General features: G+C 37.3%; 1 protein-coding gene across 1 annotated transcript; it reads right to left on the reverse strand.

Moving 5' to 3' along the window:
* Positions 1-1,307: 1,307 nt before the first annotated feature.
* LOC141773296 (tubulin alpha chain-like) lies at positions 1,308-4,916 on the reverse strand. Its single transcript, XM_074645189.1, has 4 exons — positions 4,687-4,916; positions 3,766-3,988; positions 3,230-3,378; positions 1,308-2,382 (listed from the first exon to the last, which is right to left on the reverse strand). Exons 1-4 carry the CDS (start codon positions 4,687-4,689, stop codon positions 1,402-1,404), a joined length of 1,356 nt encoding a protein of 451 aa, XP_074501290.1. The 5' UTR covers positions 4,690-4,916; the 3' UTR covers positions 1,308-1,401.
* Positions 4,917-15,818: the final 10,902 nt, after the last annotated feature.

Here is a 15,818-nt window from a genome sequence, read left to right on the forward strand (position 1 = left end):
GTGTCCAGTATGAAGCCTTGTGCCCTCTAGCACCACCAGAGGTCACCATTTATTAAGAAAACGGTGAGATACAGATGGAGCTCAATTAACATTGAATGAAATGATTGTGTTCCAGCAGCAGGTTCTCCAGGCGATGCACCGGATCAGTAAATAAAATGCACATGTCAACACTAGAGATAATACATCTATAGAATACACAATATAAAGAATATTGGAATACACTATAAATATACCAAAGCAAAAGGGTGCAAGTTACAATGTTTTGTTTTTAAATAAAAATATAATTGAGGTACAAAATCAAACATGTGGAAGATAATTACAGACTAAAACAGGACGCAGTGTGGTCGAGACAGAAACTATAGACAGAGTTGAGGCGTTGTGGAGGGTTATACTGTATCTGTGTTTGTCACAGCAAATATATTTAGTTTTACTTCCTACAGTAGCTGCATCACGCTGGAGCAAAAAGAGGTTTAGGATTTGTATTACATGGAAAAAAACCTGCTATAAATCTGTTTTGAGGGTTCGTAATGTTCAACTATTGAGTTCCTGTTGTCGTTTCGTGTAAATCAGCAGATCAGTAAATATCGCTTCACCCTCAAATCATAACTGATGTTTATTAACCAAACATTTTACCATGTATATCTAGAATACTTACCTGTTTCACTATATCTATATTGATTCAGCGTATACTTATTTTATATCAGTTGTATAATCTGCATGATTTCACATCAAGTCTGAACAACATTTCATACTTTTTAAGGATCACTGTTGGGTCGTAAAGCACAAATCACACCTTTCATTAGAAATGTGAGATCTGTAAATGGTATAACGAGTTCAAACATGTGTTGAACACCACCGCCACCAAGTGGATAAAGTGAGTGGAGCAACATAATGACTGAAGATCTAAAACGCTTTGACAAAGAGACAGCTAAATAAATAAAAATACAACCCAGTGTAGGCAGATTAGTCGTGTTAAATGTGTATCAGTCATGTTAAATGTGTATCAGTCATGTTAAATGTGTATCAGTCATGTTAAATGTGTATCAGTCATGTTAAATGTGTATCAGTCATGTTAAATGTTTATCAGTCATGTTAAATGTTTATCAGTGGTGTGAGCAGAGTAACTGTTCCACTAAAAACTGTGCAAACCAGTTTGATACTGCTCACGATGGCAGCATGCATTTAGCATCAGTGACAACTAGAGAAACAGAAAAACACAATCTGCACTGCTCTATTAAAAATACTGTAACTGTACTTCCTCTCTGTGGAGTGTATTAAAGACAGTAAAACATTAATGCAGTGGAAGAAGTTATTTTATTTAAGTGCACATCAGTTTAACTCTCCATCCTCCTCCTCAACGAACACACACACACACACACACACACACACACACACATCAGTTTAATACTCTCCATCATCCTCCTCCTCATCCTCCCCCACACTATCGGTTCCAACCTCCTCGTAATCCTTCTCCAGAGCCGCCATGTCCTCTCTGGCCTCGGAGAACTCTCCCTCCTCCATCCCCTCGCCCACGTACCAGTGAACGAAGGCACGCTTGGCGTACATCAGGTCAAACTTGTGGTCGAGGCGAGCCCAGGCCTCTGCGATGGCGGTGGTGTTGCTCAGCATGCACACGGCCCTCTGCACCTTGGCCAGGTCTCCACCAGGAACCACAGTGGGAGGCTGGTAGTTGATGCCCACCTTGAAACCAGTTGGGCACCAGTCCACAAACTGGATGGAGCGCTTGGTCTTGATGGCGGCGATGGCAGCGTTCACATCTTTGGGCACCACGTCACCGCGGTACAAGAGGCAGCAAGCCATGTACTTGCCGTGGCGAGGGTCACATTTAACCAGCTGATTGGCCGGCTCGAAGCAGGCGTTGGTGATTTCTGACACTGTTAACTGCTCGTGGTACGCCTTCTCAGCAGAGATGACCGGGGCGTAGGTGGCCAGAGGGAAGTGGATGCGGGGATACGGCACCAAGTTGGTCTGGAACTCCGTCAGATCGACATTGAGGGCGCCGTCGAAACGAAGGGAGGCGGTGATGGAGGAGACGATCTGACTGATCAGCCGGTTCAGGTTGGTGTAGGAGGGACGCTCGATGTCCAGGTTTCTGCGGCAGATATCGTAGATGGCCTCGTTGTCCACCATGAAGGCGCAGTCGGAGTGCTCCAGGGTGGTGTGGGTGGTCAGGATGGCGTTGTAGGGCTCGACCACGGCGGTGGACACCTGGGGAGCTGGGTAGATGGAGAACTCCAGCTTCGACTTCTTGCCGTAGTCGACGGACAGACGCTCCATCAGCAGGGAGGTGAAACCGGAGCCGGTGCCACCTCCGAAGCTGTGGAAGACCAGGAAGCCCTGGAGGCCGGTGCACTGGTCAGACTGAGGACAGAGAAGGAAGGACACTGATCACACATGAGAGAAATGATTTACCCTGAAATATAGAGCTGAAGTCCCGCCCCTTCCTGTGACCACCATGGGACCTGATTTCAGAAAAGATATGAACGGTAGTCAACGGAGAGAGACAAATATGTTTATGATCCTGTTTGAATCGCTCCACGAATCACACAGATGATGTTTATACATTTAAAAGATCATTTTGTAAGTTCAGAAAGTCTCAGTTTGTTGTAAAACTGTTGAAGTATCCGATTGTGAAAATACGTCATTAGAAAGAGGACACACCTAAAAGTGTGGTAGAGACGTCTCTCTCTCTCTGAAGCTACGATATCTGAGTGTTTCCTGCTGGGATGAACTCACACCAGCAACACGTCTGATCCTTCTTTCTCTTCCTGACTGATAAAAAGACCAGGAGTCTCTGATGGAACACATCAGGTCAGATAACGGGTCATCTGGGACTGGAACAGAGCGAAGTTATCAGGCTAGTGCTGGTGATGTGTGTTGTGTGAGACGAGAGATGTAGTTCACTGAGTGGTTTCACACTAAACTAAATGATACGACAAACTGAGACTTTCTGGACTTGATAAATGATCTTTTAAATGTACAAACATCATCTGCTGATTCATGGAGCAATTCAAACAGGATCATAAAAATATTTATCTCTCTCCGTTGACTACTGCTCATATTTACTCCAAAATAAAGTCCCATGGGGTCCACGACTGCATGAAAACAGCAATACAAATTTGAAATACCACAATAAGGTTTGTGCATTAAAAAGAAAAGAAAAGTATAATGTATTAGGAAGGAACTTGGCCTGCTGTACTTTACCCACCAGTTTGCGGATCCTGTCCAGAACCAGTTCAATGATCTCTTTGCCGATGGTGTAGTGTCCACGGGCGTAGTTGTTGGCGGCGTCCTCCTTGCCAGTGATCAGCTGCTCAGGGTGGAACAGCTGGCGGTACGTCCCAGTGCGCACCTCATCTGGAGAGACAGATTACAAATCAGAAATCACTGGAGGGTTTGACTTTATGAAATAAGAGGCAACTTAAGTCAGCTACGTTTAATGAGAGGTGTTCAGGTGACACAAGTGGTGAGGGCTGGAGACTATGGCCATTTGAGTATTGGACATGAGGTAACCACAATCAGGGAGACAGAGACAAGACATTTCACCAACAGATCCCTGTTATTCAGACGAACTTCCCCTTAAAACGTCATCAAGTAGAGCCCTTAGAGCCTAGTGAAGTCAGTTTTGCAGGTCTCAGAGTTAGAGGAGCCCTGATTGTGTTCAGATTGGGCTCACCTGTGGCTGCTCTCAGAGCTCAATAAGATGATGGCAGACATGAAGGACTTTCCAACCAGAGGGCTTACCAATGACCGTGGGCTCCAGGTCGACAAACACAGCTCTGGGGACGTGCTTTCCAGCTCCAGTCTCACTGAAGAAGGTGTTGAAGGAGTCATCTCCTCCTCCGATGGTCTTGCCGCTGGGCATCTGTCCGTCCGGCTGGATCCCATGTTCCAGGCAGTAGAGCTCCCAGCAGGCGTTGCCAATCTGGACACCGGCCTGACCGACGTGCACTGAGATACACTCACGCTGGAGGACAAATGGAACATTACAGCATTACATATTGCCAGACATCTATACGTTTTAACCATGTCTAATGAGACACTTCAGACAGCTATGGTCCAAAGGCAGGAGTGGGTGATGTGGGGGGGCGGGGGGAATAAAGGACTCTTTGTAAAGAAGCAAGATGCAACAACATCATGACCAAGTCATCTGACACATGCTGCCCATTTATTTACAGTCTTAAAAGGAATCATCAGACACACAAATAGCTGATTATCCACGCAGAACATATGATTAAATGTCATGTTAAGAACATATATAATTATTACATTAGATATCTGTGGAGGGACATTATCTTAAGTCTTCCAAAACCAGACAGACCTGTGGTCATGTTTTTCATACACATGCAGCTTTTAACACCAGTAGAGCGGTTTCAGTGTCTGATTCACTGATTTTATTAGAAAAACCTTCAGCCTTTCACACAGACTGGAGAGGCTGGTAGGAACTTTACAAATAACATTTAATCTATAGGCTCTGCCTTTTCACACCAATCCTTTGAACTGCACTTTATATTAAAAAGCACAATTAAAACATGAGGCTTTGTTAGTTAACTAAGCCAACGTTAATGCTGATAAAGAGTTAGTTTAAATTGATCATTAACTGACTAAATGTGGGCTGTGAGCCTCGTTAGATCAGGAAGAAAGCGTCCGATGTTCCATACTCACCATGTTTCCTGAAGCTGTGTCTGAAGGGGTTGAACTGAGGGATGAAGAAGATGATTTAACTCTCACAGCTGAGGGATGAAGAGGCTGGTTGAAGTGAGGGATGAAGAAGTTGAATTGAGGGATGAAGAGGATGAACTGAGGGATGAAGAGGATGATTGAACTCTGATCTAACTCTCACAGCAGCGCTTCAAAGGCAGCAGAGTGAGATGCAACAACTGAGCTCTGTTAGGGAGGCGAGGCTTTTATACTCGGGAGAGAAAAGGACAGCTGAATCTGATTGGTCGAGTCACAAGAGCTCCTTTCCTCTTGGTTAAAAGAAACTTTGTCAACGTGGGCGCCATATTGGACCTGGCAGGAATGGCATGTAACCTGTAACCTGTAACCTGTAACCTGTAACCTGTCTGTAACCTGTAACTTGTAACCTGTCTGTAACCTGTAACCTGTAACCTGTAACCTGTAACCTGTAACCTGTAACCTGTAACCTGTAACCTGTAACCTGTCTGTAACCTGTCTTTAACCTGTAATCTGTCTGTAACCTGTAACCTGTCTGTAACCTGAAACCTGTCTGTAACCTGTAAACTGTCTGTAACCTGTCTGTACCTGTAACCTGTCTGTAACCTGCAACCTGTCTGTAACCTGTAACCTGTAACCTGTCTGTAACCTGTAACCTGTAACCTGTAACCTGTCTGTAACCTGTAACCTGTCTGTAACCTGTTACCTGTAACCTGTACTACTAGTATAGTATGAGGTTGTTCTACTAGTATAGTATGAGGTTGTACTACTAGTATAGTATGAGGTTATACTACTAGTATAGTATGAGGTTGTACTACTAGTATAGTATGAGGTTGTACTACTAGTATAGTATGAGGTTGTACTACTAGTATAGTATGAGGTTGTACTACTAGTATAATATAAGGTTGTACTACTAGTATAGTATGAGGTTGTACTACTAGTATAGTATGAGGTTGTACTACTAGTATAGTATCAGGTAGTACTACTAGTATAGTATGAGGTTGTACTACTAGTATAGTATGAGGTTGTTCTACTAGTATAGTATGAGGTTGTTCTACTAGTATAGTATGAGGTTGTTCCACTAGTATAGTATGAGGTTGTACTACTAGTATAGTATGAGGTAGTACTACTAGTATAGTATGAGGTTGTTCTACTAGTATAGTATGAGGTTATACTACTAGTATAGTATGAGGTTGTTCTACTAGTATAGTATCAGGTAGTATTACTAGTATAGTATGAGGTTGTTCTACTAGTATAGTATGAGGTTGTACTACTAGTATAGTATGAGGTTGTTCTACTAGTATAGTATCAGGTAGTATTACTAGTATAGTATGAGGTTGTACTACTAGTATAGTATGAGGTTGTTCTACTAGTATAGTATCAGGTAGTATTACTAGTATAGTATGAGGTTGTACTACTAGTATAGTATGAGGTTGTTCTACTAGTATAGTATCAGGTAGTATTACTAGTATAGTATGAGGTTGTTCTACTAGTATAGTATGAGGTTGTACTACTAGTATAGTATGAGGTTGTTCTACTAGTATAGTATCAGGTAGTATTACTAGTATAGTATGAGGTTGTACTACTAGTATAGTATGAGGTTGTTCTACTAGTATAGTATCAGGTAGTATTACTAGTATAGTATGAGGTTGTACTACTAGTATAGTATGAGGTAGTACTACTAGTATAGTATGAGGTTATACTACTAGTATAGTATGAGGTTGTTCTACTAGTATAGTATCAGGTAGTATTACTAGTATAGTATGAGGTTGTTCTACTAGTATAGTATGAGGTTGTACTACTAGTATAGTATGAGGTTGTTCTACTAGTATAGTATCAGGTAGTATTACTAGTATAGTATGAGGTTGTTCTACTAGTATAGTATCAGGTAGTATTACTAGTATAGTATGAGGTTGTACTACTAGTATAGTATGAGGTAGTATTACTAGTATAGTATGAGGTTGTTCTACTAGTATAGTATCAGGTAGTATTACTAGTATAGTATGAGGTAGTACTACTAGTATAGTATGAGGTTATACTACTAGTATAGTATGAGGTTGTTCTACTAGTATAGTATCAGGTAGTATTACTAGTATAGTATGAGGTTGTTCTACTAGTATAGTATGAGGTTGTACTACTAGTATAGTATGAGGTTGTTCTACTAGTATAGTATGAGGTTGTACTACTAGTATAGTATGAGGTTGTTCTACTAGTATAGTATGAGGTTGTACTACTAGTATAGTATGAGGTTGTTCTACTAGTATAGTATCAGGTAGTATTACTAGTATAGTATGAGGTTGTACTACTAGTATAGTATGAGGTTGTTCTACTAGTATAGTATGAGGTTGTACTACTAGTATAGTATGAGGTTGTACTACTAGTATAGTATGAGGTAGTATTACTAGTATAGTATGAGGTTGTTCTACTAGTATAGTATCAGGTAGTATTACTAGTATAGTATGAGGTTGTTCTACTAGTATAGTATGAGGTTGTTCTACTAGTATAGTATGAGGTTGTACTACTAGTATAGTATGAGGTTGTACTACTAGTATAGTATCAGGTAGTATTACTAGTATAGTATGAGGTTGTACTACTAGTATAGTATGAGGTTGTACTACTAGTATAGTATGAGGTTGTACTACTAGTATAGTATGAGGTTGTTCTACTAGTATAGTATGAGGTTGTTCCACTAGTATAGTATGAGGTTGTACTACTAGTATAGTATGAGGTAGTACTACTAGTATAGTATGAGGTTGTTCTACTAGTATAGTATGAGGTTATACTACTAGTATAGTATGAGGTTGTACTACTAGTATAGTATGAGGTTGTTCTACTAGTATAGTATGAGGTTGTACTACTAGTATAGTATGAGGTTGTTCTACTAGTATAGTATCAGGTAGTATTACTAGTATAGTATGAGGTTGTACTACTAGTATAGTATGAGGTTGTTCTACTAGTATAGTATCAGGTAGTATTACTAGTATAGTATGAGGTTGTACTACTAGTATAGTATGAGGTAGTACTACTAGTATAGTATGAGGTTATACTACTAGTATAGTATGAGGTTGTTCTACTAGTATAGTATCAGGTAGTATTACTAGTATAGTATGAGGTTGTTCTACTAGTATAGTATGAGGTTGTACTACTAGTATAGTATGAGGTTGTTCTACTAGTATAGTATCAGGTAGTATTACTAGTATAGTATGAGGTTGTTCTACTAGTATAGTATCAGGTAGTATTACTAGTATAGTATGAGGTTGTACTACTAGTATAGTATGAGGTAGTATTACTAGTATAGTATGAGGTTGTTCTACTAGTATAGTATCAGGTAGTATTACTAGTATAGTATGAGGTAGTACTACTAGTATAGTATGAGGTTATACTACTAGTATAGTATGAGGTTGTTCTACTAGTATAGTATCAGGTAGTATTACTAGTATAGTATGAGGTTGTTCTACTAGTATAGTATGAGGTTGTACTACTAGTATAGTATGAGGTTGTTCTACTAGTATAGTATGAGGTTGTACTACTAGTATAGTATGAGGTTGTTCTACTAGTATAGTATGAGGTTGTACTACTAGTATAGTATGAGGTTGTTCTACTAGTATAGTATCAGGTAGTATTACTAGTATAGTATGAGGTTGTACTACTAGTATAGTATGAGGTAGTATTACTAGTATAGTATGAGGTTGTTCTACTAGTATAGTATCAGGTAGTATTACTAGTATAGTATGAGGTTGTTCTACTAGTATAGTATGAGGTTGTTCTACTAGTATAGTATCAGGTAGTATTACTAGTATAGTATGAGGTTGTACTACTAGTATAGTATGAGGTTGTACTACTAGTATAGTATGAGGTTGTACTACTAGTATAGTATGAGGTTGTTCTACTAGTATAGTATGAGGTTGTACTACTAGTATAGTATGAGGTTGTACTACTAGTATAGTATGAGGTAGTATTACTAGTATAGTATGAGGTTGTTCTACTAGTATAGTATCAGGTAGTATTACTAGTATAGTATGAGGTTGTACTACTAGTATAGTATCAGGTAGTATTACTAGTATAGTATGAGGTAGTATTACTAGTATAGTATGAGGTTGTTCTACTAGTATAGTATCAGGTAGTATTACTAGTATAGTATGAGGTTGTACTACTAGTATAGTATGAGGTTGTACTACTAGTATAGTATGAGGTTGTACTACTAGTATAGTATGAGGTTGTACTACTAGTATAGTATGAGGTTGTACTACTAGTATAGTATGAGGTTGTACTACTAGTATAGTATGAGGTTGTACTACTAGTATAGTATGAGGTTGTTCTACTAGTATAGTATGAGGTAGTATTACTAGTATAGTATGAGGTTGTTCTACTAGTATAGTATCAGGTAGTATTACTAGTATAGTATGAGGTTGTACTACTAGTATAGTATGAGGTTGTACTACTAGTATAGTATGAGGTTGTTCTACTAGTATAGTATCAGGTAGTATTACTAGTATAGTATGAGGTTGTACTACTAGTATAGTATGAGGTTGTACTACTAGTATAGTATGAGGTTGTACTACTAGTATAGTATGAGGTTGTTCTACTAGTATAGTATGAGGTTGTACTACTAGTATAGTATGAGGTTGTACTACTAGTATAGTATGAGGTAGTATTACTAGTATAGTATGAGGTTGTTCTACTAGTATAGTATCAGGTAGTATTACTAGTATAGTATGAGGTTGTTCTACTAGTATAGTATGAGGTTGTTCTACTAGTATAGTATCAGGTAGTATTACTAGTATAGTATGAGGTTGTACTACTAGTATAGTATGAGGTTGTACTACTAGTATAGTATGAGGTTGTACTACTAGTATAGTATGAGGTTGTTCTACTAGTATAGTATGAGGTTGTACTACTAGTATAGTATGAGGTTGTACTACTAGTATAGTATGAGGTAGTATTACTAGTATAGTATGAGGTTGTTCTACTAGTATAGTATCAGGTAGTATTACTAGTATAGTATGAGGTTGTACTACTAGTATAGTATCAGGTAGTATTACTAGTATAGTATGAGGTAGTATTACTAGTATAGTATGAGGTAGTATTACTAGTATAGTATGAGGTTGTACTACTAGTATAGTATGAGGTAGTATTACTAGTATAGTATGAGGTTGTTCTACTAGTATAGTATGAGGTAGTATTACTAGTATAGTATGAGGTTGTACTACTAGTATAGTATCAGGTAGTATTACTAGTATAGTATGAGGTTGTACTACTAGTATAGTATGAGGTTGTACTACTAGTATAGTATGAGGTTGTACTACTAGTATAGTATGAGGTTGTACTACTAGTATAGTATGAGGTTGTACTACTAGTATAGTATGAGGTTGTACTACTAGTATAGTATGAGGTTGTTCTACTAGTATAGTATGAGGTTGTTCTACTAGTATAGTATGAGGTAGTATTACTAGTATAGTATGAGGTTGTTGTTCTAGTACAGTATGAGGTAGTATTACTAGTATAGTATGAGGTTGTTCTACTAGTATAGTATCAGGTAGTATTACTAGTATAGTATGAGGTTGTACTACTAGTATAGTATCAGGTAGTATTACTAGTATAGTATGAGGTAGTATTACTAGTATAGTATGAGGTAGTATTACTAGTATAGTATGAGGTTGTATTACTAGTATAGTATGAGGTTGTTCTACTAGTATAGTATCAGGTAGTATTACTAGTATAGTATGAGGTTGTACTACTAGTATAGTATGAGGTTGTACTACTAGTATAGTATGAGGTTGTACTACTAGTATAGTATGAGGTTGTACTACTAGTATAGTATGAGGTTGTACTACTAGTATAGTATGAGGTAGTATTACTAGTATAGTATGAGGTAGTATTACTAGTATAGTATGAGGTAGTATTACTAGTATAGTATGAGGTTGTACTACTAGTATAGTATGAGGTAGTATTACTAGTATAGTATGAGGTTGTTCTACTAGTATAGTATCAGGTAGTATTACTAGTATAGTATGAGGTTGTACTACTAGTATAGTATGAGGTTGTACTACTAGTATAGTATGAGGTAGTATTACTAGTATAGTATGAGGTTGTTCTACTAGTATAGTATGAGGTTGTACTACTAGTATAGTATGAGGTTGTACTACTAGTATAGTATGAGGTTGTACTACTAGTATAGTATGAAGTTGTACTACTAGTATAGTATGAGGTTGTTCTACTAGTATAGTATGAGGTTGTACTACTAGTATAGTATGAGGTTGTACTACTAGTACAGTATGAGGTTGTACTACTAGTATAGTATGAGGTTGTACTACTAGTACAGTATGAGGTTGTACTACTAGTATAGTATGAGGTTGTACTACTAGTATAGTATGAAGTTGTACTACTAGTATAGTATGAGGTTGTTCTACTAGTATAGTATGAGGTTGTACTACTAGTATAGTATGAGGTTGTACTACTAGTATAGTATGAAGTTGTACTACTAGTATAGTATGAGGTTGTTCTACTAGTATAGTATGAGGTTGTTCTACTAGTATAGTATGAGGTTGTACTACTAGTATAGTATGAAGTTGTACTACTAGTATAGTATGAGGTTGTACTACTAGTATAGTATGAGGTTGTTCTACTAGTATAGTATGAGGTTGTACTACTAGTATAGTATGAAGTTGTACTACTAGTATAGTATGAGGTTGTACTACTAGTATAGTATGAAGTTGTACTACTAGTATAGTATGAGGTTGTTCTACTAGTATAGTATGAGGTTGTACTACTAGTATAGTATGAAGTTGTACTACTAGTATAGTATGAGGTTGTACTACTAGTATAGTATGAAGTTGTACTACTAGTATAGTATGAGGTAGTACTACTAGTATAGTATGAGGTTGTACTACTAGTATAGTATGAGGTTGTACTACTAGTATAGTATGAGGTTGTACTACTAGTATAGTATGAGGTAGTATTACTAGTATAGTATGAGGTTGTACTACTAGTATAGTATGAGGTTGTACTACTAGTATAGTATGAGGTTGTTCTACTAGTATAGTATCAGGTAGTATTACTAGTATAGTATGAGGTTGTACTACTAGTATAGTATGAGGTTGTACTACTAGTATAGTATGAGGTTGTACTACTAGTATAGTATGAGGTTGTTCTACTAGTATAGTATGAGGTTGTACTACTAGTATAGTATGAGGTTGTACTACTAGTATAGTATGAGGTAGTATTACTAGTATAGTATGAGGTTGTTCTACTAGTATAGTATCAGGTAGTATTACTAGTATAGTATGAGGTTGTTCTACTAGTATAGTATGAGGTTGTTCTACTAGTATAGTATCAGGTAGTATTACTAGTATAGTATGAGGTTGTACTACTAGTATAGTATGAGGTTGTACTACTAGTATAGTATGAGGTTGTACTACTAGTATAGTATGAGGTTGTTCTACTAGTATAGTATGAGGTTGTACTACTAGTATAGTATGAGGTTGTACTACTAGTATAGTATGAGGTAGTATTACTAGTATAGTATGAGGTTGTTCTACTAGTATAGTATCAGGTAGTATTACTAGTATAGTATGAGGTTGTACTACTAGTATAGTATCAGGTAGTATTACTAGTATAGTATGAGGTAGTATTACTAGTATAGTATGAGGTAGTATTACTAGTATAGTATGAGGTTGTACTACTAGTATAGTATGAGGTAGTATTACTAGTATAGTATGAGGTTGTTCTACTAGTATAGTATGAGGTAGTATTACTAGTATAGTATGAGGTTGTACTACTAGTATAGTATCAGGTAGTATTACTAGTATAGTATGAGGTTGTACTACTAGTATAGTATGAGGTTGTACTACTAGTATAGTATGAGGTTGTACTACTAGTATAGTATGAGGTTGTACTACTAGTATAGTATGAGGTTGTACTACTAGTATAGTATGAGGTTGTACTACTAGTATAGTATGAGGTTGTTCTACTAGTATAGTATGAGGTTGTTCTACTAGTATAGTATGAGGTAGTATTACTAGTATAGTATGAGGTTGTTGTTCTAGTACAGTATGAGGTAGTATTACTAGTATAGTATGAGGTTGTTCTACTAGTATAGTATCAGGTAGTATTACTAGTATAGTATGAGGTTGTACTACTAGTATAGTATCAGGTAGTATTACTAGTATAGTATGAGGTAGTATTACTAGTATAGTATGAGGTAGTATTACTAGTATAGTATGAGGTTGTATTACTAGTATAGTATGAGGTTGTTCTACTAGTATAGTATCAGGTAGTATTACTAGTATAGTATGAGGTTGTACTACTAGTATAGTATGAGGTTGTACTACTAGTATAGTATGAGGTTGTACTACTAGTATAGTATGAGGTTGTACTACTAGTATAGTATGAGGTTGTACTACTAGTATAGTATGAGGTAGTATTACTAGTATAGTATGAGGTAGTATTACTAGTATAGTATGAGGTAGTATTACTAGTATAGTATGAGGTTGTACTACTAGTATAGTATGAGGTAGTATTACTAGTATAGTATGAGGTTGTTCTACTAGTATAGTATCAGGTAGTATTACTAGTATAGTATGAGGTTGTACTACTAGTATAGTATGAGGTTGTACTACTAGTATAGTATGAGGTAGTATTACTAGTATAGTATGAGGTTGTTCTACTAGTATAGTATGAGGTTGTACTACTAGTATAGTATGAGGTTGTACTACTAGTATAGTATGAGGTTGTACTACTAGTATAGTATGAAGTTGTACTACTAGTATAGTATGAGGTTGTTCTACTAGTATAGTATGAGGTTGTACTACTAGTATAGTATGAGGTTGTACTACTAGTACAGTATGAGGTTGTACTACTAGTATAGTATGAGGTTGTACTACTAGTACAGTATGAGGTTGTACTACTAGTATAGTATGAGGTTGTACTACTAGTATAGTATGAAGTTGTACTACTAGTATAGTATGAGGTTGTTCTACTAGTATAGTATGAGGTTGTACTACTAGTATAGTATGAGGTTGTACTACTAGTATAGTATGAAGTTGTACTACTAGTATAGTATGAGGTTGTTCTACTAGTATAGTATGAAGTTGTACTACTAGTATAGTATGAGGTTGTACTACTAGTATAGTATGAGGTTGTTCTACTAGTATAGTATGAGGTTGTACTACTAGTATAGTATGAAGTTGTACTACTAGTATAGTATGAGGTTGTACTACTAGTATAGTATGAAGTTGTACTACTAGTATAGTATGAGGTTGTTCTACTAGTATAGTATGAGGTTGTACTACTAGTATAGTATGAAGTTGTACTACTAGTATAGTATGAGGTTGTACTACTAGTATAGTATGAAGTTGTACTACTAGTATAGTATGAGGTTGTACTACTAGTATAGTATGAGGTTGTACTACTAGTATAGTATGAGGTAGTATTACTAGTATAGTATGAGGTTGTACTACTAGTATAGTATGAGCTTTCTGTTTCGGGGGGGTGCATGCCAAAGCTCTTAATTTTCGTTTCCTCGCTCCTCGATCCTCGCTTGAACCGGAAGTTGTTCTGGTGCGCCATCTTGAAGACCGTCCCAAAGCTCTTATTTGTGCACCGAGGAGCGAGGAGCGAGGAGCGAGGATACACCAGTGTATCCTCCATGGAAGTCTTTTACCGAACGACACGGTAATATTGGATATCAGTTACTGATTGGACGCTGCTGCTGATAGACACGCCCCCTTATTGGATATCAGTTACTGATTGGACGCTGCTGCCGACCGGACTGATCTGATAACTTTACCTCTCAACATCACTGGAGTTTCATACCGGAGTGAAGACAGATCACAGATTAAACGTTTTATAGTTTAGTTGTCTTCTGATTCACCATCTAGTTATAATCTGTGTTAACTGAAGCTCTGAGCAGCAGCAGAAGGACCTGCAGTAGCTCTGCTTCACACACCGTCAGTGAAGCAGCCTGACACTGAGAGCGGTTTATAAAACCTGACAAACTGACTTAAAATAACTTTCATTTATTAGAATGATTTGTCTTTTCATGATCTGTTATTTCCCCCGTTAACTTTTATTAATGAAACTATTAAAGTCAGAGAGAAAAGGAGAGTCTGTCTGTCAGCAACAAACACCTTTTACATCATTTATCCTCATTTCCATTCAGTCACATGAGGCTGATGATTCCTGAACGTCGGTTTGATATGAATTACATCATTTACATTTTCCCTTTAGCCTAATAAATAATGTCCAGAGTTATTAAATAATGAACTCAATCAGAATATCAATAACTACAGACGCTAATAATGAATAAGTAATATAAAGAGCACATGTCTTTATTAGTATTAGTACAGTTCAGACACAAACAGCTGTTAAAGCCAACTGACAGCTGATCCAGATGTGATCAGCTGCTGCTGTCATCAGAAACGGATGTGGCTTCACGTGACTCTTCAGAGGAAACGACGTTCCTTTGCTCTTAAAACGGCTTTCCTCGTTTCCTCTCTCCTCGCATGGTTTCCTTGCGTCTCTCCATGCTTCCCTGGTGGGAGGGACTAAGACGCAAGGAAAAGATGCAAGTGAGGGAAACGGGGATGCAATTAAGAGCTTTGGCATGCAGCCAATGACCAGAGAACATCACCAAGTTGGGAAAGCTGTTGAAAGGTTCCAGTGAATTAAAGCTCGGATCTAAAACCCAGACAAGACAGCTGCCTGACACATTTAGAACACTTCATTTAAAACAAATCACAATGACAGTTTTTTTTTTTTTTCATTTTATTTTTTACAAAGTTTCCACTTCTCCAGCGTCACTTAGAGGGTCCTGTGAAACAAAAGAGGGAAAGAGGAAGGGAAAATAAACGTTAGTTGTCATCTGATAACAGATTTTAACTAATTTAATTTATACACATCCTGCCTGGATTTGAGACACTTTTTTCCAACAGCGTCCATTAAAAGGTGAAATTCTAGAGTGTTCAGAAGTTTTAAATCAAAACATAGCGAGCGGATGTATTTTTACTGTTACATTGTTAATCTAAACAGTTTGTTTTAGTGTTTTCTCAAATCAACAACACAACTTGCAGGAGAGAGAACACCGGAGCCATCCTTAATGTTTTTTATTGTCTGCTGAGAAA

The sequence above is a fragment of the Sebastes fasciatus genome, chromosome 8 (assembly GCF_043250625.1).
Source record: "Sebastes fasciatus isolate fSebFas1 chromosome 8, fSebFas1.pri, whole genome shotgun sequence".
Lineage (NCBI taxonomy): Eukaryota > Metazoa > Chordata > Actinopteri > Perciformes > Sebastidae > Sebastes > Sebastes fasciatus.